Source organism: Rhinopithecus bieti, unplaced genomic scaffold, assembly GCF_001698545.2.
Source record: "Rhinopithecus bieti isolate Rb0 unplaced genomic scaffold, ASM169854v2 scaffold_46235, whole genome shotgun sequence".
NCBI lineage: Eukaryota > Metazoa > Chordata > Mammalia > Primates > Cercopithecidae > Rhinopithecus > Rhinopithecus bieti.
The window spans coordinates 1,284,379-1,305,463 of record NW_016819762.1 but is presented as its reverse complement, the minus strand read 5'-3'; the positions used below and the strand labels follow the sequence as shown (position 1 = coordinate 1,305,463).

Below are 21,085 nucleotides of genomic sequence, written 5' to 3'. Positions count from 1 at the left end.
GCACTATTCACAATAGCAAAGACTTGGAATCAACCCAAATGTCCATCTGTGACAGACTGGATTAAGAAAATGTGGCACATATACACCATGGAATACTATGCAGCCATAAAAAAGGATGAGTTTGCGTCCTTTGTAGGGAGATGGATGCAGCTGGAAACCATCATTCTTAGCAAACTATCAAAAGAACAGAAAACCAAACACCGCATGTTCTCACTCATAGGTGGGAACTGAACAATGAGATCACTTGGACTCGGGAAGGGGAACATCACACACCCGGGCCTATCATGGGGAGGGGGGAGGGATTGCATTGGGAGTTCTACCTGATATAAATGACGAGTTGATGGGTGCTGACGAGTTGATGGGTGCAGCACACCAACATGGCACAAGTTTACATATGTAACAAACCTGCACGTTATGCACATGTACCCTAGAACTTAAATAATAAAAAAAAAAAAAGAAAAATCACATTGTTCAGAGGTGCTCAATGGAAAGAAAATGAACAAGTTTGTTAAAAATAAAAATAAAAAATTCCATACCTTGATAATCCTTGAAATATCTTTTGCAGAAATACAAATTAACTGAAAGACATAAAGGTAGATTAGGTCCTACACGCCAGTGTGGGACAGGGTTGTGTGGGTTTGCATTTCAAACACATTTGTTATTCAAAACTGGTGAAGATAATGCTTAGATTATACTGAAGAATTTAGGGAGGGTGGGGTATGAAGGTCCGTTAGAAACCTGAGAACACATTAGTTGGGCATCGGTAAGGGGCAACACAAAGGAATGGTTCCCCTCAAAAACGAACAAACCAAATTTTATACAAAAAATGAGATGCAGCCAAGCGTGGTGGCTCACACCTAGAATCCCAGCACTTTGGGAGGACAAGGTGGGTAGATCATTTGAGGTTGGGAGTTCGAGACCAGCCTGACCAACATGGTGAAACCCCGTCTCTACTAAAAATACAAAAAAATTAAGCCAGGCATGGTGGTGGGCACCTGTAATCCCAGTTACTCGGGAGGCTGAGGCACGAGAATCGCTTGAATCTGGGAGGCAAAGGTTGTAGTGAGCCGAGATGGCGCCACTGCACTCAAGCCTGGGCAACAGAGTGAGACTCTGTCTCAATTAAAAAAAAAAAAAAAAAAAGATACAACTAACCAAGTAAGTTAAAGGAAGGGCTTTTAAGACACAGATGTCGTGACTTAATTTAAATACTGGGTTTACTTAGCAAAAGTTTATTTCCCCAGGGCCTTCCGCTCAGGAATGAAAACATAGCAGACACAAAACATGGAATAGAGAGACCTGGCTTAAAGTCTCCCCTTGACACTTTGTACCTGCATGGCTTCTGGCAAGTTACTTAATAACTCTCAGTTTCTCACACCTTTAGCATGAGGATTATAATAACTACATCACAAAGTTGTAATTAAATGAATTAGTGCATGTTCAAAACCAAACCAGACCAAGTGGTTCTATAAATATCTGTTGAATAAATAACTGAATGAACAAAGTGACACATGGGTCATCTTAGGTATGGTGTATTTTTGTAGATTGCCATTCTCTGTCCTACTACATGAAACTTGGATTCAGCCTTCACTAAAGCTTTTAGAAACATACATATAAAGTGAGTATATCTGCATGAAATAGCCCCTATAGGAAGTTGGAAAAATTGTTTTAGAGGGCAAGTATGGCTTACAAGTAAAAAGGATCCCAGGGTGGGTGGAAACAGATAAAGATTTGTTCTAGCCATTAGAACAGGATGTGATATGGCACAGCTATCAAGGCCAGATTCTCCCTCTGTAAGACCTCTAGTAAGTATAAATTTAACTCAGAATTCATCTCTAATAACACAGCCACAGTCACAATGACATAACGGAGTGCTTTACTGAAAAGGTTGACAAATGAAAAGAGATCTAAAACCCAACAAATCTTTTAGTTAAAAGGTTACTTTTCTTGGAAACAGAATATAGTACCACCAAGTTATAAAATGCAAAAAACAGTTTATATGAACTTTCTGACTTTCGACAATGTCATTGTTTAAGAATGTAACTAAATTACTTTTGAGGTATTTCATAATACATGTTGGGTATTTTAAAAGTAAAAAAAAAAGTTACATAGATGACTTCAGTAATGACTCAAATATTTTCTATTTAGTCTGATAAATTAATCGGCTATTAAAATAACTACACTTTATTCATAAAATATCCAAGATAAAGAATATACTATATAAAATAACCAACCATTTAATAGTAACATGCTTACAGTTTCTCAAAGCTGAATGTGACAAATGTACTTCAGGAAAATGTATTTAACATTGGACCTAGCTATATTCTAATTCTAAACTTACTTTTTTGGGGTGTGGAGGGGTGGAGTCTTCTATATTGCCCACGCTGGTCTTGAACTCCTAGGCTCAAGCGATCCTCCCACCTTAGCCTCCCAAGTAGCTGGAATTAAAGGTGAACACCACCACACTCGGATTAAACTTACTTCTATATGAAAAATAACCAGACTAACTTTTAGGGACTAGTGGTTCTACCAATTCAATTTTAAGACCACTAACAGAATTTTATAATATAAACACCTTTGATGTTACAGCATACGTAAGAAAAATATTTTAAAGTTTTAGTAATTCAAACCAAAACCTGCTGTACGTTAAAAAAAAATTCACTTAAAATTAGTTGGAAAAAAAAACACTTAACACTACAGTACTGTTCTGAAGAAAAAACTTTTATGACTTCAATGACATATTATTTTTAAGCAGCAGCAGAAGTCTTAAACACCTTTATATGCTTCAAAATACTGTTGATGATCTGATTTTCAATACTGTAATAGGTGTCATTAAAGAGACCATTGTTCTTTGAATCAGTCTCTGTGTTGCTGTTGGAAACACAGTAAGGCAGAAGCACTGGAATCATGGAGGCAAGTTACTGAAACACTGTGATACTGAAATACTGCTGGCTTCTGGAAGAATCTTCTGACATGTGGAATTAGACATCTGAAGAATCGCTCCAATCAGTCACAGTTACTAAGCTGCTTTTTAATGTGCTTGATTCATTTTCTTGAAGTCCTGTAAGTGGTGGGGAGAGGCAGAAGAGAAGGCCTCAACGGTTAAACAACCACATTGTCAAGTCTATAAAAATCTGTAATTTCATATTGTCATTGATCACTCAGTGTCTAAATGTGTTCATGAATCCTCATCTCCCAACCCCCATGAGCTATGTATAGGATGCCACTTTAAAATCCAACAATGAATTGGTCGCATCTCTAGGATACACTCACAGGACCCTTGGATGCAAGCTTCCGCCCTGCAGCCTACAAACAGCAGGAGTCACATCCTGCTTCCCACTCCTTCCCCAGCATTCAGCTCAGGGCCTGGATGTTGAAGGTGCTCAGTACATTTGTGTTGTTGTTACTGACTCTGAGTGAATAGATGGTAAAGAAAGAAGGATGAAATTAGCAAGCCAAGTAGAGATTAAGTGTTAAAAAACAGATTTTCTAGGGTAGATAGGCTTAACAATGAAGTCAATTTTAAAATGCCATGATTTTGAGCCACTGAAATAGAGTGCAGAGAATTCCACTCAAGTTTGACTGTAGAAATGTGTTCCTCCAGGGGCACAGGTTTATGATGTCGGAGTCAAGAGACAGGAGATTTCCTTAGGGCATCCTCTTGGCCGTGTAAAGAGTCACTGTAATGCAAACAGGGTCTCCTGGTTTCCAATAATTACAGTTGATGCTTAGACAGCACAGATAACTGATGCCAGTTATGCAACAGCTATGTTATAACTGGACAATGTGAGAGAAAAGGTAGCATGAAGGACAGAGGCAGCAACAGCTTATCTTACAAAGGGGTGAGAGGCTGCTGAAAATGAAAAGAGCAAGGGTGGAGATGTGCAGGTATTAATTTAAAATTACAGGCTGAGTGCAGTGGCTCACATCTGTAATCCCAACAGTTTGGGAGGCTGGAGCGGGAGGATCATTTGAGCCCAGGAGTTTGAGACCAGCCTGGGCAACCTGGTGAGACCCCATCTCTAATAAAAACAAAAAAAGTAATATAAGTAGGAGTACAAAAACAGTGAAGAAGGCATGAGAGGTGTGGTGGGTATGAAAATGAGCCAAGTCCCCACCTGTCTTTGCAGGACATCAACAGTTACTATCTAAAGCTGATGAATCAACAGAGTGATTTAAGGCCATTACTGAGAGGCACAGAGGTACCACTAATGAAGGTGGTGCGATGGCATAGAGAAGCCTTCTGAACTACTCAGCTTTCAACATGTGCAAGAATTACTTTGACAAAAAAATTAAAATTTTCTAATTTAAAAAAATTAACTGAGTTATTAGGCTTATCTAGGCTCTAGATTGGGGGATATGAAAATCATTTCAAGTGATCATCTCATAGTATTTCATCCCACTGACTACAATGCTACAAAAGAAACCTCCCTTGGGAGAAAATGAAGAAAAATATTTAATAGGGAAACAGACTAATACAGAAAGATTGCCAGAAGAGTGGTCTCATTCAGGTGTATGATCAGAAATTTTAATTCCTAAAAGGCATCTTCATGAAGAGAATATGTGTATAGACATTTTCAAAAATAATATAAAAGCCAGGCATGGTGGAGAACATCTGTAGTCACAGCTACTCAGGAGGCTGAGGCAGGAGGATTGCTGGAGCCCAGGAGTTTGAATCCAGCCTAGGCAACATAGTGAGACCCCATAGCAAAAGAGTCTCACTCTTTTGCCAGGTTGCAGTGCAGTGGCGTGATCTCAGCTCACTGCAACCTCCGCTTCAGGTTCAAGCAATTCACCTGCCTCAGCCTCCTGAGTAGCTGGGACTACAGGCACACACCACCACGCCCAACTAATTTTTATTTTAGTAGAGACGGGGTTTCACCATGTTGGCCAGGATGGTCTCGATCTCTTGACCTTGTGATCTGCCCGCCTCGGCCTCCCAAAATGCTGGTATTACAGGCGTGAGCCACTGCACCCAAACAAAACAAAACAAAAAATTTAAAGAATACAAACAATTTGGGGGCTACGAGTGGTGGCCCATGCCTGTAATCCCAGCACTCTGGGAGGCTGAAGTGGGAGGACTGCCTCAGTTACTGGGGAGGCTGAGGTGGGAGGGCTGCTTGAGCCTAGAAGGTTAAGGCTGCAGTAAGCCATGACGGCACCACTGTACTCCAGCCTGGGTGACAATAACACCCTGTTTCAAAAAATAAAATAAAATAAATTTAAAATGTAAAGACTAAAGATTAGTCCTATAATTAAATAAAAATAACAGTATATATGAATCAGTAAGTTATACCTATCCACTCCTTATTTAAATAATATAAAGAAAGCACTGACAGCTTTCTTTCTTGTCTGATGATACACTAGCATAATTACATATTTATAAAGATGAAACACAACTAATAAGAAAATGGACTGAGCTTGTATTAGAGGGGAAAGCAGCGAACCTTCTCCCTTTGGCCCCTTAGCATTAAATGCGCCCCCGGCATTTAGCACATGAGCAAAATGTGGTTCATTTTTCACAGGTGGAGGTTCCTTCTGTTCTTTTCCAGATTTTTTTCCCAAAGATATCTCCTCCTCTAGGGATGATATGTCCCAGTCTTCATCCTCCACATCTGCACACTAAAAGAAAGGCATGGAGAATAATTAATGTTTCTTAAAAAAAAAACAACAAAAACCGGTGCCCCTCAATCATTTTATTGGTTAGACTGAGCATCTAACATTGAACCATAAGGAAAGAAGTGGGGAACTATTAATACTTCCAAATCTAGTCATTTCTGCAGGGCAATGAAATGGATTTGGAAGTTGGTATTCTGAAATCTGAATCATCTCTTTTTCATTTCTGCCATGGAAATATATGTTTCCTACTCTATCAATCATGTAGAAAATTCCAGAAATGCTACACTGTAGGGGTATGAAACTCTAAAAGGCAGGGTGCTCTGGAGTAGGAGTGAGGTCTGCTCTCGCTTCTTACCTCTGTGATAATAATGACATCTAACTGTGGGCACATCACACCAAGGCCTGGAGAGATAGCCCCCAACTGGAAGGTGCACACGGTTCTAGCATGTCCTTCCTAAAGAAAGATGCTTTTGCGCTCTCTTGAATGACACAGGACTTTCTGTCATTTTTGGCTTGTGTAACACAAATAGAATTAACTAATAAAAGTAATCTGACAAAATGCCCTGGACTGGAAGACCAGTCAACACAGATGATTCATTGCTGTGCCCAGAAATACAATGGGAGAACTCCATCCACAGAAACACTTCTGGCATCCTGGCTGTTAGAACCGCTGGGAAAATGTTTGGGCTTCTTCTCTAATGCAGACAGGGGAACTTGAGCTCCACCCTCACTTCAGCTCCCAAGTGGGGCTAAACCCTTAAAAGTCCCTAAGGTCTCATGCGAGGGTAGTGGAGAAGATCTGAAGGGCCCCAATTCTGGTCAGTCACAAATTTCTTTGTACAAATCATTTGATATCTGCAAGTATCAAATAATACATGTGACAGGATTTTGAAAACCTGTAAAGTGTGATGCTTATTATATATTGTTGCAGTTATCACACCAGTATCTTTGACTGTCTATGGAATGGAAAGAAATGCAATACTGAGAACAAGAAAGGTGAAAACCTCAACCTCTACTATAGCAGCTAACTATCTGTTTTATATTTCACTACAAAAAGTATGACCATTAAGGTGTTGTCAAAAGACAAATAAATGTATATCTAGAAAGTAAAAGTGATTTCACCTTTAGTTCTTGTAATCCTTCTTTTTTGATAAACATCTCAGGAACATTAGTTCCACCAACTGGTTTATTCACATATTTGCGATGTGAAAACATCGTTTCAACTTTTTCAGTAGGTGTTTTAATGGTGGCTCCTATAAGATCAATAAAAATTAGGCAAGTGAAGTATTTAGAAATTTCATCTATCTTCAGTTCCAAAATAACCTTACAGGAAACTTTGAAAGAGTCTAAGCTTTGGAAATAATTATGTATTACTTCCAAATCAGTTGATGTACTTTGGGGTTAAAAAATTAAACACATAATGCTTAAAATAATCATAATCCTTGAGACTATGAGCTATAAAGTTTTCATTTTATTTAATTAATTTAAAAAAATAGAGACGAGGTCTTGCTATGTTGCCTAGGCTGGTCTTGAACTCCCGGGTTCAAGCAATCCTCCTGCCTTGGCCTGCCAAAGTGTTCGGATTACAGGTGATAGCGACTGTGCCTGGCCTAAAGTTTTCATTTTAAATCAAAGAAAGATGATCTCATTCAAGTGTGTGGTCAGAAATTAATTTCAGTTAGATAACCTGTATGAGTGGAATATTCATAAGGGTATTTACAAAAACAATATGAATTTTTAAATGAATTCGTTATATTTTATCTCATTACACAAATACATGGTATATACACATTATATACAATACAAATTACATCCAAAATATATTAAATATAACAAATTACATACAATATATTAAATATAATAAATTATATCTGATGTTTAAAATATATAATTTAAAAATTGCACTAAGTAGAATTTAAAAAAAAAATGACCCATCAGCTCTACTTCTCGTCAGCAAATATTTGCAGTGACAAGCTAAGATCTTGTCTTCCTTTAGTATTACTCCAGCTCCAAGAGGCAGCACAGTGTATTAGAACAGCCATTCTCATAGTCACCCAGTGTCCTGGGTTGAATTGTAACCCTCTAAATTCACATGTTGAATTTCTAACCCCCACTCCTTAGAATGTGACCTTATTTGGAGGCAGAGTCTTTGCAAAGGAAATCAAGGTAAAGTGAGGTCATTAGGGTGGGCCCTAATCCAATGTCCTTATACAAATGAGACATCTGGACAGAGACGCACACAGAGGGAAGATGATGTGAGGATGCACAGGGAGAAGACAAGTCAAGGACAAAGACGCGGAACAGACCCTCCCTGGCAGCCCTCACAGGAACCAACAGTGCCTACACCTTGCTCTCGTACTTCCAGCCTCCAGAACTGTGAGGCAATAAGGTTGTGTTCCTTAAGCCAGCCAGTTTATGCTACTGTTACAGCAGCCCTAGCAAACTAATACACCAGGTATCATTCCCAACGCCTTCCTCTCCTTCGACTGGAAAGTGCTAAGCCCTGCCCATTTTCCGTGGGCGCCTTTGGGATCCGCTGCATCCGTTTCTTGCGCACCCTCCCAGAGCTCAGACTCCCAATGCTCGGTACACCCGGGTGAGGGCCACCGTCCTAAATAAAGTTTCCAGAGAGTTTTCCAAGGTAACAGCTCACCTGTGGGCTTGGGAGAATCATCAGTGTCCTCGCTTCCCTCGGTCCCGTCCGCGTCACTTTTCACTGCGTTCTTCCCGAAGCTGCCCTTGTTTTGCGATGGTGGCACAGGAAGTGGGCCTGGAGATGCGTATGCCCGGATGAGGTCGTCGTCCTCCTGCTCCTCCTCCGAACTAAAGGGAGGGGTCCTACACAAATGAACACCGAGACAGGGGTGCTGTTTTCGTAACGCTTCAGGGTTTATGATATTAAAAGATATGCCTCTTAAAGTGGTGGCACCTTTCTCAGTTAATTCCCAGTGGGCACAAGTGCCTTTGGGGCTATGACCAAGATGGCAGCAAGGCCAGAGGTTATACCCATGACTGAAACATCCTCCCACGCCCAGATCTCTGCCAGCCACGGGGCATGTTTATCAAAATGGGCTGAAGCTGGGGCCTGTCTCCTCTAAACCCAAATGTGTATATTCTTAATAATTTTGGTTTTCATACACCTAAGAAAAACATTACTCAAAGAAAAACATTTCCTCAGTCTAAGCCCTCATCTTTTAAAATTGTGTCATTACTTACAGTTTCTTTATACTGCATTTTATTGCAAAGAGCTTTTACATACACAATCTCATTTGTATCGTTACATGAATTATTACCCCCATTTTAAAGTGAAATAGAGGTTTAAAGCAGTGTTCGTTCATTTAAATAATATTTATTGGGCACCTAAATTCCAGACAATGTGTCTTGTACATGTTGATTCATTCACACCACATCCCAAGAAATAATGCTCCTCCCATGAGATTATGTATAAGAAAAGTGCTTTTGAAGGGTGAATCATTGTTTGTCTCTAATACGCAGTGCCTCAATGAAGAGATATTTATGTCATCAATATCTCCAGAATAAGGCAATGATGATTAAATTATTCATGATCAAATTAGTCTTACTCCTAATTAGTAACAATATACCTACAATTTATTGAGTACCCACAAGTGCCAAGCACTGAGCCAAGCCCTCTTCATACATTCCCATTTAATTTGTAGAACTCTCTTGTGAAAAAGGCAGCATTATTCCATATTGCAGATAAGGAAATTGGGACTTAAAACATCCCATATTACAGATAAGAAAACAAACTTAAAACAGTAATCAACTAAATCAGTAGCACACAGGTGATGAGCAACTGAGGTAGGGTTTTTAGTATCCTAAGAGAATCTAAAAGAGGAAGAGCTACTAGGGTCATTATTAACTTCCACAAAAAACTGGAACACGAAATTATTACATTTAAAACAAACTTACACTGTCACAGGTCTAGGCATAAAACTCAACATAAAACTCAAAATTTAATGGTATTAAATTTAATACCATTTAATTTAAATGTACTTATTGAGAAATTACTCAACATTGCCGGGGGGTGGATATAAGAATGACTCAGGTGTCCCTCTTCTTAATGGAGTCCACAATGTGGTTAAGGGCTATTGACTTATGTAATAACTGATAAAGACACAAAGACATGTCACAAATAACATATCACAAAGGGACAAATTATGATAGTAAATAATTATGGCTTCATTCAACCATAATAAGCGCACTACTTTAAAATGAAAGGAATGTTCAGTGAAAATAATTTTTAAAATGACCCTCCCATCCCCGTCAGTACTCACGTAATAGTTGAAGACTTTCTGGGAAAATGATCTTCCATGATATTTTTCTTAATTCTAAAAAACAACAGAAAAATATTTTTAAATTGCAGAAGTTAATAATATAATTTCAGATACATTTCTATGGAACTGGTGAGTTTTGCTTTTGACATATACTAACGAGGAAGAGCAGCAACAAAAGTCACCAAGTGTCAACAAGAGACTGGTAGGAATTACAAGTGTAATTCTCTGTTGGACCAAACACTGTTATGGACTCAATGTCTGTGCCCCTCCCGCCCCAAATACATATGTTGAAGACCTAACCCACAGTATGATGGTATCTGGTGGGCCTTTGGGAGGTGATTAAGTTTAGATGAGGTCATTGAAGATGGGGGCCCCCATGATGGAATTGGTGCCTTATAAGAGGAAGTGAGGCCAAAGCTCGCTGTATCTCCACCATCTGAAGGCATGGCAAGAAGGCAGTCGTCTGCAAGGCAGAGGGCCTTCACCAGAACCTGACTATACTGGCATCCTGATCTTGGACTTTCAGCCTCCAAAATGGGAATATAATACATTTCTGTGAAGCCACCCACTCTATGGTATTTTGTTAAAGCAGCCTGAGCTAAGACAAACATTGATAAAATAAATCTGAGGGCTGAAATACTCACTTTGAAACAGATGTCCTATCAGTAGAAACAGCTTTTTGTCTAATCAGTTGTCTGTTTTTGGGAGGAAGTTGTATCATTTTGGGTACTTCTCCAGTTGAAAGGGTATCCATTTGAGAAACACTGTACTTATCTGGAATATAGTGTCATTCATAAGTCTCCATTGCCTTTACGATCAGTAAGTGAAAAGCAAACGTAAATGGTATAGTACCCCCTATGCTGCTGTGGAAATGAACAATCCCATCTCTAGGGTTTAAAGCCAGACTCTAGGGTTGTTGTTTTGTTTTTACTGTAAAACAAAACCCAAGACCCAGCATTTAATAGTACAAACAGTAAGAGAGTTGTCAATGAAATGGCAAAATTTGTTAACCATTTAAAATTATAATAATTTATTTAATGATATCTTGTGGTGAAAAAAAGAAGAAAAAAGAAAAAGTTGTTAAATTAAGCTCCCATTTGCAGTAGGTAACAAGCTTACCTGAAGATAGTAGTGCTTTCTCTTCAATTTTACAGCTGACTTGATGTTCAAGGAATTCTCGAATTTGATGCAAGTTAGGTATTTCTCTTTCTTGTTTATGTCTTTCTGATTCCACACTTTTTAGTACTCTGTGCAATTGATCACTTGAAATGCCATGTACATCCTGAAAAAATAAGATGTTAAGTTGGCCAATTATCCTGGGAGGTTTCATTTCATGGGGATATATCAGCATTAACTATGCCAACATTTCAATCCATCCTTACAGGACTCCAGCTGTGTGTAGAGGGTGAGGGTGTCCCAACAAGTAACACACTGTCCTGGCCCCAAAGGGGCCAGGAGTTCAGCTGGGCACATAAGGCATGCATATGTTTATGACTGGCTGACCAACGCGGCTATGTGTCATAAGGACCCAATGAGTCTACAAAGACTAGAAGAATTCCAGGGAGAGAGGCCATCGAAGGCCCCAGTGGCCAGAGAAAGTTGAAAGGGAAGGCTGAGCTGTGGCCTGAAGGACAGGTGGAGTCAAACAAGTAAAAACAAGGAGAAATTTCCAGATGGATAGGCATGGCGTATGGATACCTGTGAGAAAGGAAGGTGTCGAGGCAGAAACAGGCAAGGCACATCCCACAGGTTAATGCTTACAAAGACCTGGGTGATGAAACCAGCAGAAGAGACTAAATGCCAACCCAAAAGGCTGAAAGATTATTCTACAAGGAACAATAGGTCATCAGAGCATCAGAGGTGACTTTCTTTCTCCTTTTTTTTTTTTTTTTTTGAGACAGAGTCTGGCCCTATCGCCCAGGCTGGAGTGCAACGGCACGATCTCGGCTCATTGCAACCTCTGCCTCCCAGATTCAAATGATTCTCCTGCCTCAGCCTCCCTAGTAGCTGGGATTACAGGCACCCGCCACCAGGCCCAGCTAATTTTTGTATTTTTAGTAGAGATGGGGTTTCACCATGTTGGCCAGGCTGGTCTCAAACTCCACACCTCGTGGTCCACCTGCCTTGGCCTCCCAAAGTACTGGGATTACAGGTGTGAGCCACAGAACCCAGCTAGAGGTGACTTTTAACTATGCAAATAGCATAATTAAAGAGACAATATGAGAAAAGTCATCTGGATTTGATGAGAATCTAGACAGAAGAAAATTAGTTAAAGGGATATTTGTTGAATAACAGTGTCACACACACACATTACCTACCATCTTTGTCCTCATACCCCTTGCTTCCCTCAGCCTTCCCAGTCCCAGGAACTGGCCCCACCACCCACCCAGTTGCTCAGGACAGAAATTTGCATCATCAGATTAAGTACCACCTCCAAGAAGAAGTTTTCTCTGACCTCAGTTATTCAGTCAACCCCCTCCTCTACTTTTCCTTTATTTCACTTCATACAATCTAAATTAGAGATCTCCCATTTGTCTGGACAATCATTTGTTTTATGCCTATCATCCTATACCATGTAGCTGGAGGATAAGGCCTAATACTGTACAAATGTCAATCCTTCCTACTTAATATACAAAACTGGAAACAATTTCGATCGGAATCCCAACAAGCATTATTCTGGGAGTTGAAAAGTTATTCCTAAAGTTCATTGGAAAACAAAACATGGAAGAACTACCAATAAATTTTTGAAATAAGAAGACTAATGAAGAAGGCATGGCCTATAAAAGATATTAAAACACAGGACAAAGCTACTACAATTAAATTAGTATGGTGTGGGCAAAGGAATACACAAAAACCAAGGTAAAACAGTTGAAAGTCCAAAAACAAATCCAAATATATATAGGGATTTCCTATATGACAAAAGTGTCCTTTTAAATAAATGGAGAAACAATGGATTATACAACAAATGATATTGGGACACCTGATCCAACTGAAAATTAAGTTAGCTCTCCAAATCACTGTTTCGAAACCTAATTCTTAAAGCCCAGATAGACAAAAACAAAATAAGGCAAAACAAAACAAACAAAAAACTAGGAAAACCTCTCCAAGCATTAGGGAAAAAAAAGAAAGTTTTAATAATCTTAGGATAAAAGAAAATGTCCCAATTAAAATTAAAGCCCAAAAAGCCACTTGCAAACAATCAATATGGAAAACTACAGTTTCAGGAAACAATCTGTGTAGGATGAATGTCTTTGATTTCTACTGCCCAAAGGGTGGTCAAAACCCACCTAAAAAGGGTCTATGTGCAAATTTGAAAAGACTGACTGAGTTGATGAAAGATGTGGAGCAACTGAACTCTCAAACACTGTTAGGGACAGTGTGAGTTGGTACAAAGACTTTGGAAAACTATTTGACAACACCTACTGTACTAAACATATGCCTACCCTTTGACCCAGCAATTTCATCCCTAGATATATATTCAAGAAAAACAAATGCCCATGTTCACCAAAAGACATGTACAAGAATTAACAGCCAAGAAGAGCCCCAAAATAAAAACACAAATGTCCATCAGTAGGGAAGAGATAAACTGCAGTATACTCACACAATAGAATGCTATAAGGCAATAAATAAAGAATAAACTACTGCTACATGGAAAGAACAGGTATGAATCATATACATAAAATCATAAGCAAAAGAAGATATAAAATATTACACAGTGTATGACTCCACTTTTATGAGGTTCAAGAACAAGCAAAACTAAGTCAGAATACCCTTTCTCTCCAACTGGGAAGTAGGGGGTGATATTGACAGAAGAAGGTAAAGAGAGTCTTCCAGAGTGTTGGAAATGTTCAATCTCATCATTTGGGTGCTGGTTATAGATGGTACACACACATCCATGTACATACAAATCTGCCTATATACATACAAGTATACAAACATGTATATCCACAAATACAGGCACATATACATACATCTGAAAACATACACAATATCTATATACATACATATACACAAATGTGCATACATACATCATATACACAAATGTGTATATACATAGATATCTGCATATACACAGATACATACATGTACATATACATATCTACATACACACATACACACTATACACATCCACATGTGTGCCCATGCATGCATATGTGCTCACAAGCTTTGCATATATATGTATATATGCATATGTAGATGCACTTTTTTATATACATATAAACTAATGAAGTTCAGTTAAGGTTTGTGTCTTTTATGTATGTCAATAAAAATAGAAAAAGCAAAAAATCTATATGATAGGCTATACCAAAATTATTCAATCTGGCAACAATATGAAATCGTATCCATTCATCCATTCATTCAACATGTATTAATGAAGTGCTGGTTTTGTAATAGGCAATGATTTGAGGTTAATATCAGAATGTAAGCAGCACTGTGACTGCCTAGATACAAACCCTGGCTTCTTCATTACTAGCTGTGTGACGTTAATCAAGTTATTTACCTTTTCTGTAAACTGTCAAGATACTAATGTCATTTATTTCAGAGATTTGTATCTATGTTTAAATGAGTTAATATTTGTTAAGTTCTTAGAAGTGTGCCAGGCACACAGTGAATGCTATTCAAGTGTTTGATAAATAAAGTAGGTCACATTAGCCTCTGGTCTCCAAACATGGACAGAATTGATGTGCTTTCTTCTCTTCTCTGATCATTTCTAATTTAGAAAACAAAATATAGCAAAACTAACAAATATTCCAAAAATGAATGAACATACTGCATTAATCCCCAAGGTTTCCAGTTTTTCCATCAAGTTCTGCTCCACCATTGTTCTTAGACCCTTAGTGAGGGAGGAGTTACTCTTCAAAGCTTTCCTTAAATGCATTTTGTTGTTATTTAATTTCTGTTCATTTTCTCTTCCTGAAATAAGGTTTTAAAAATGTGTTAAAAAATGAATTAAGCAAATACATCAAATCTCTAAGCAGAAAATGACAAAGCACAGCTTTTAAGCAGCAAGTCAATATTTGTGATGTTTTAAAACTTTTGGATATTTTAGTCACTCAGCACAATACAGAATGCTTAAGTTACATAGCTTTTAAAACTATTTTATATCTACTTTAAAACTTCTGTATTTTTAAAGACTCTGGATCACTTAATCAGATGACAACTATAGATATATATGTATCTATAGAAGCATGATGAAAAAAATTATTTAGGAGTTTAATGTTTTATCACCAGAATTATATCACTATCTCCTGAAAAATTCATCTCTAAGCTCACTCTGTTAGAATTTACGTATCATCTTATGAAGAAAAAGCCCAATTTACTTTAAATAATTAAAAGTTTTTGGCCATCTCAGTGGCTCGCACCTGTAATCCCAGCACTTTCGGAGGCTAAGGTGAGTGGATCACTTGGACCCAGGAGTTTGAGATTAGCCTGAGCAACATAGCGAGACCCCATTTCAATTTATTTTAAATAAAAAAAAAAAAACTTTTTCAAAGTTTTTTAGTTTACTAGAAGCTAAGTACATATAANAACTATAGATATATATGTATCTATAGAAGCATGATGAAAAAAATTATTTAGGAGTTTAATGTTTTATCACCAGAATTATATCACTATCTCCTGAAAATTCATCTCTAAGCTCACTCTGTTAGAATTTACGTATCATCTTATGAAGAAAAGCCCAATTTACTTTAAATAATTAAAAGTTTTGGCCATCTCAGTGGCTCGCACCTGTAATCCCAGCACTTTCGGAGGCTAAGGTGAGTGGATCACTTGGACCCAGGAGTTTGAGATTAGCCTGAGCAACATAGCGAGACCCCATTTCAATTTATTTTAAATAAAAAAAAAAAAACTTTTTCAAAGTTTTTTAGTTTACTAGAAGCTAAGTACATATAAAACTTCAAGATGTGAAAATCATTATCCCCCTCAAAACATTTACCAAAATGAAAAAGGATAACAAAAGTCTTAGCAAAAGTGTATTTTGTTTAAAACAACCTATAATTAAAAACAAAGAAACCAAAACCAACAGGACACACTCTCCTCACTTCCATCCCTATCCCTTTTTTATTCCCCACTAAAAAAAATGTCAAGTTCAAAAGAGTTTGGAGAAGAATGATGGCATGGCCTTTAAAAATCTGAGTCCTTATGTATAAAGGAACTAAAGACTTGATTAAAGAGATGCGATGTTTGGTAGTTCAGACCCTTACTGACTGTCCAAAGCCTGATCTGGGAGAAATGTGACAACTATACTGCCATTTTGAAGCCTAATCTCCTAGCAGGGGCATTTTGCCCACCAGAGGATGGCATCAAATGCCATTTCCTAGGTGTAGGGCTCCAGGCTGCCTAAGAGACTCTCCCTTCGCTGCTGCCTCACCCATCTCAGCAGACGGGATTCTTAATACCCATAGTACTTGGATTTGCAGGAGATCTTGAACAAAATGTCTCTTTGTTTAAGATGTTTTCTAAACTCCAGTTCCATTCCCACATTAAAAAATATTTCTATTACATAAATAGATGGTTTTACTGAAAGCAAAATTAGTCAGATTACTTTTTTGTACATTACATAGAAGAAAAAAACCCTGCACAAAAATACTATTCTATGTTTTGCTATTGCAGCTTGCTAAGCTGAAGTGATAAAACTGCATATAATTATATATTAAAAGTCATAACTAATCTTAAATCTTATAGTCTCAGCAATCGTGCTGCTGTTTAACCAGCAATGTTTACAAATATTCTGAAACCACCAAAAAAAGCACTTCTACAAAATCATAGCTGCAGCCACTATGTCACTGGCTTTGGCTTTTAGGTGGCCATCAAGTGTGCAACTGTCTAGGGCCAAAAATAAAAAGAGGCACCAAGAGACAGCCTGGAAGTCTTGGTGCTACCATTGAAAAAGACATACCCCTTACCCCAATTATGCAAAGAATCTTTTGGCCAATATCTCAGATAATGAAGGACGTACACAGAAGCATCGCCTAAAAAGAGGCTCTGGGCCGTTTCCTCCGGGACTTGGGGCCACATACAGGGGCAAGCAATGCCTGGAATGACTTGGCCGCAGTTAGAAGAGCTAAAGCCTTTGCCGTTAGTTGTTGAATTCATTTGCCGATGTGTCGCTGATCACCCTCAACTCTGATGACAGGTTCATTTTGATGACTGGGTTTCCCCAAACTACTGCAGATTAAGCATTTCCCTCTATCCTCAAATTCACCTTATATACTGGTGCTTGCTTTGGGAAATCATTTATGAATAATTACAGCACCCTTGGTAAAGATTCTTACAAGGCTGGGACTGGCCAATGGAAGCAAGAGAAAGAATGTAGAGTAGGCAGGGAAAAATAAAGTTTTTATGTAGAAGTGGAATTAATCACTTGAAAATCAACCACAGCTGAAGATTTTAGTTAAAGCACATATTGCTCACCAAGACCAAGGCAAAACTTTCTAAAGACTAGCATTTCCTTCAAATACAAATTTTCAAACAGAAGCAAGCAGATGGCCAGGCTAATGCACAACAATCCATACATGGGATCAATTTTATCAGACATACAACATCCCATTTATGGTAAACAAATAATTGTAGCACAAAGCAAATGATTTTTAAAAATCCTTGAATTTCTGAGTTCAAAAGGACTTTATCTACCACCTAGTAATGATAGATTTTTCACATGAGGATACTAGAAACAGCAGTACAGTAACTTCCCCAAAGGCTATCCAGATGGTCCTGTAGAGGCCACGTCAGCTTCCCTTTCTCCATTTGCTCTCTGCAGTAAACTATGGACAGTAGAAAACCTGGATGTTGTCACTAATTAAACCCAACAACCTTAAGCAGGCTCTTAATCCCCCTATGTTTTCTTTCTGGAAAATAAAATGGCCTCTAAGATCCCTTCTGGCCCTCACGTTCTAGCATCTATAAAATAGCAAGATCAAATATGCCTCTGCTCAAAAAGCAGGTACACAAAAATATGCGTGTGTGTTACTTCTTAGTAAAAGCCACACTGTTTTTGCAAACCACTGCCAAAATTGATCTTCGCAAGCACTTATCTGCAAAATGTTAGCACAAGCTGAGGAATTTATTGATGGCAGTTAATCTGCTGTCAGTATGTTAACTCCACACAGGTGCTAGAAGGAGGCAGTCACTGGTTTCTGCAGCGGTGCACGTGGATCCTGAGGTATTTTCCATGGTCCTCAGCACTCTCCCATCTACTGCCAGAGCTGTACACATGGAGCATGGCAAGGGTTATTTTCTTTTCCAGTCCAGCCCCCTAAATGTGGCAGCAACCAATGGTGGTGTTTGCTGTCAGTGATTCCAAGCTACCGTCTTACATTGACTGGAAGAACTCTAAAAGCACAGGCAGAGGGATGCAGTGACTGAAATCTGGAAGTGGAAGTTAGAAGACAACTCTGGGTGATGGTGGACAATCATGATTCCTATAGGAACCCTCACTAGTCATTTTTTAAATGAGTGTGAACTACATGACCTGAAGTTCCAGTTTTGAAATTACGTGACCTTTTCTATGAACCTCCTGACATGTTTCACACATTCTTCAAAGAATACGGGATTTTATGTCTTGGACATCAGTAAATGATATGCATGTCGGAGAGAGGAAGCGTGTTACTTGCAAGCAAAATGATGTGTCATTATTCAGAACTCAAATAGGGTAAGATTTGTTCATCCCGTTTCTGGGAAACCAGCAGGGTTGGTTGAAAATCACTTAAAGACAGTATTTTTAAAGCACTATTTCTCTTCAACTTTATAGGGCTCAGAAGCTCAAATGCCTACATAAAGCAAAGAAGGCAACGTGGGGCAAAACAGTTGAGGGGGATTATGGCAAACCGGAGGTGGCTTCCATAGCCGGCAATGGCGGCTCAGCCCTGCTAAATGTTGCTCAGTAGACCATGACCCAGGGTTTCCAGGGTATTGTATTGTGGCATGAAGCCAATAATTAAAAAAAAACAACAACCAGAATTTCTGAGTTGGAAGGGACTTTATCACGTAGTGATAGATAATTAAATTGTGTAGATTGCACTACAATTAAATATTGGCAACTGATTGTGAAATATTTGCCAATAGTACAGCTCGAATAAATCAGCGTCTGTGGAATCGATTTAGCCTGCAGGATCTCGTTTGATGTCTGGGTTGTGGCCATCTTTAAGGTGCTGGAAGTATCTGGGAATGACCCACCCCAATTTATTTGCTTAACAGTGGAACAAGGCTGAGGACCCCATAAGAAGGTGACAATATCTTTTAAAGTGATGCTCATCAGAGTACCCCAAAATTTCCCTCAACAAGTTTTTATGGCTTTCTGTAATTTAATGCACCTACAGTCACTCTTGTTTCTGAAAGAAGCAGGTTTCTAAACATTGGAACAGCAATTACAAAGAAATAAGAAGAAAATGAAGCAACTAAAACCAAACTCTTCCAAATCAGTGCCAAACATGAACAACTATTGGGACAGGAAGATATGCAATCCTAAGCTAAATGGTCTGTCTAAAATATACAAAGTCAAGACAAATTACAAAGATACATGGAAGCAAAATAAACAAACCCCATAAAAACATCAAAAAGTGACTGATCACTAGCACAGCAAGATTAGACTTGAAAGTATACCTCATATAGGTATTATGAATATGCCTGAGCTAGTCAACTCTCAATTTGTAGCCTTATAAAAATAAAAATAAAAAACTGGTAAATGTCTAGAGAACAAGGGAAGAGTTATAATAAATATTGAATTTACATATTAGAATACATATCATTTGACTTCTCTTCCTGACAAAAATGACAAAACCAGAATCCACATAAGTGTTGACAATTTGCTTAAATTCTCCTAAAGAAGTGATATATGGTGAATTATTATAATTAATAAGAAAAAGTTATGATAAATTGATTCAAATATAATTGTTTTCAAAATCTACAAATCTAGCATTAGAAAATGTTCCTCATAAGTAAAGCTTTCTTCATAAATTTTAAAAACTGATCAACAGAAAATAATTTTTAGGACTATCAAATAAAATGAGTAAGCAGTAATAATTATCTCCCAACACCCGTAACAGCTCCCAAATTCCACCATAAAGATATTGTTTTGCACATAAATATTCCACATCCAGAACTTAGACATTATGCTTTTCTTGCTATTAAAAATAATTTGGAAATAAGCATTTCACCAATTCATTTCAGATTAAGGTTATGATAAATCACCACTATGACACAAATCTTTTCAGATCATCTGGTACACATGTGTGTGTCAACATGTCATCTCATCAGAAAAATCTGCATTAAAATAAAGACTTAAATATTTTTTCAAGTTCCCTGACACAGAAAATTTCTTATCTGCTTGCATAAGAATACTGTGAAGCAGGGGAAAGCAGAACAGAATGTTAGGGGAATAGGATAACAGAATACTTCATGTGGGTTGGAAGTAAAATCCAAATCTAAATGTCTTTCCTAATTTTGATGTAGTGGCTCATATTTTCCAGGCCTGGGTTTTGGTATATAAATACAATATGCGCAGGTAAACCTGATTAAGCCCTTTGTTACCTTTTTCTTCCTCTGAAAGTTCTTCTATGGGTTCCAGTATGTGCGACGAGAATGCCTGTTCTATTAACAAGGAAAAATAAGAGCAGTACAAACAGGACAACAGCAAAGTAACATTAGTTTCCTTTCAAATGATTTGGAAAGATATAATTCCATGGTATTTTAATCATGCCTAAATAGCAAATATTTACTGAGGAAAAAATGTTGAGGCAATCAGTCAAAGATGGTCACCTTTTCATGGTATCTTCAATTTCTATGTACTTTCCATTAACTAAACTCTACAGAAATTATAGTTTTAAATAATTAAGTTAGAGTTTCTTATTCATCAACCTAGTATGCAATAGCCTTTTTTTTTTTTTTTTTTTTTTTTTTGAGACGGAGTCTCGTTCTGTCGCCCAGGCTGGAGTGCAGTGGCGCTATCTGGGCTCACTGCAAGCTCCGCCTCCCGGGTTTACGCCATTCTGCTGCCTCAGCCTCCCGAGTAGCTGGGACTACAGGCGCCAGCCACCTCGCCCAGCTAGCTTTTGTATTTTTTAGTAGAGACGGGGTTTCACCGTGTTAGCCAGGATGGTCTCGATCTCCTGACCTCGTGATCCACCCGTCTCGGCCTCCCAAAGTGCTGGGATTACAGGCTTGAGCCACCG

The 21,085-nt window shown here is 38.2% G+C and overlaps 1 protein-coding gene across 2 annotated transcripts in view; it reads right to left on the bottom strand.

Annotated features, from left to right (window-relative positions):
* Positions 1-1,864: 1,864 nt before the first annotated feature.
* The window catches only part of DZIP1 (DAZ interacting zinc finger protein 1), a 68,438-nt gene continuing 49,217 nt past the window's right edge, over positions 1,865-21,085 (bottom strand). The window contains exons 15-23 of one of the 2 annotated variants that reach the window (XM_017859213.1): positions 20,445-20,504; positions 14,686-14,828; positions 11,034-11,196; positions 10,559-10,688; positions 9,915-9,968; positions 8,273-8,457; positions 6,742-6,872; positions 5,448-5,622; positions 1,865-3,061 (exon numbers count right to left, since the gene is read on the bottom strand). In XM_017859213.1, the coding sequence (XP_017714702.1) occupies positions 2,982-3,061; positions 5,448-5,622; positions 6,742-6,872; positions 8,273-8,457; positions 9,915-9,968; positions 10,559-10,688; positions 11,034-11,196; positions 14,686-14,828; positions 20,445-20,504 (1,121 nt within the window). In that variant the 3' untranslated portion in view covers positions 1,865-2,981. Of the gene's footprint in view, positions 3,062-5,290; positions 5,623-6,741; positions 6,873-8,272; positions 8,458-9,914; positions 9,969-10,558; positions 10,689-11,033; positions 11,197-14,685; positions 14,829-20,444; positions 20,505-21,085 lie in introns of those variants that run through there. The other variant, XM_017859212.1, reaches the window with a different exon arrangement.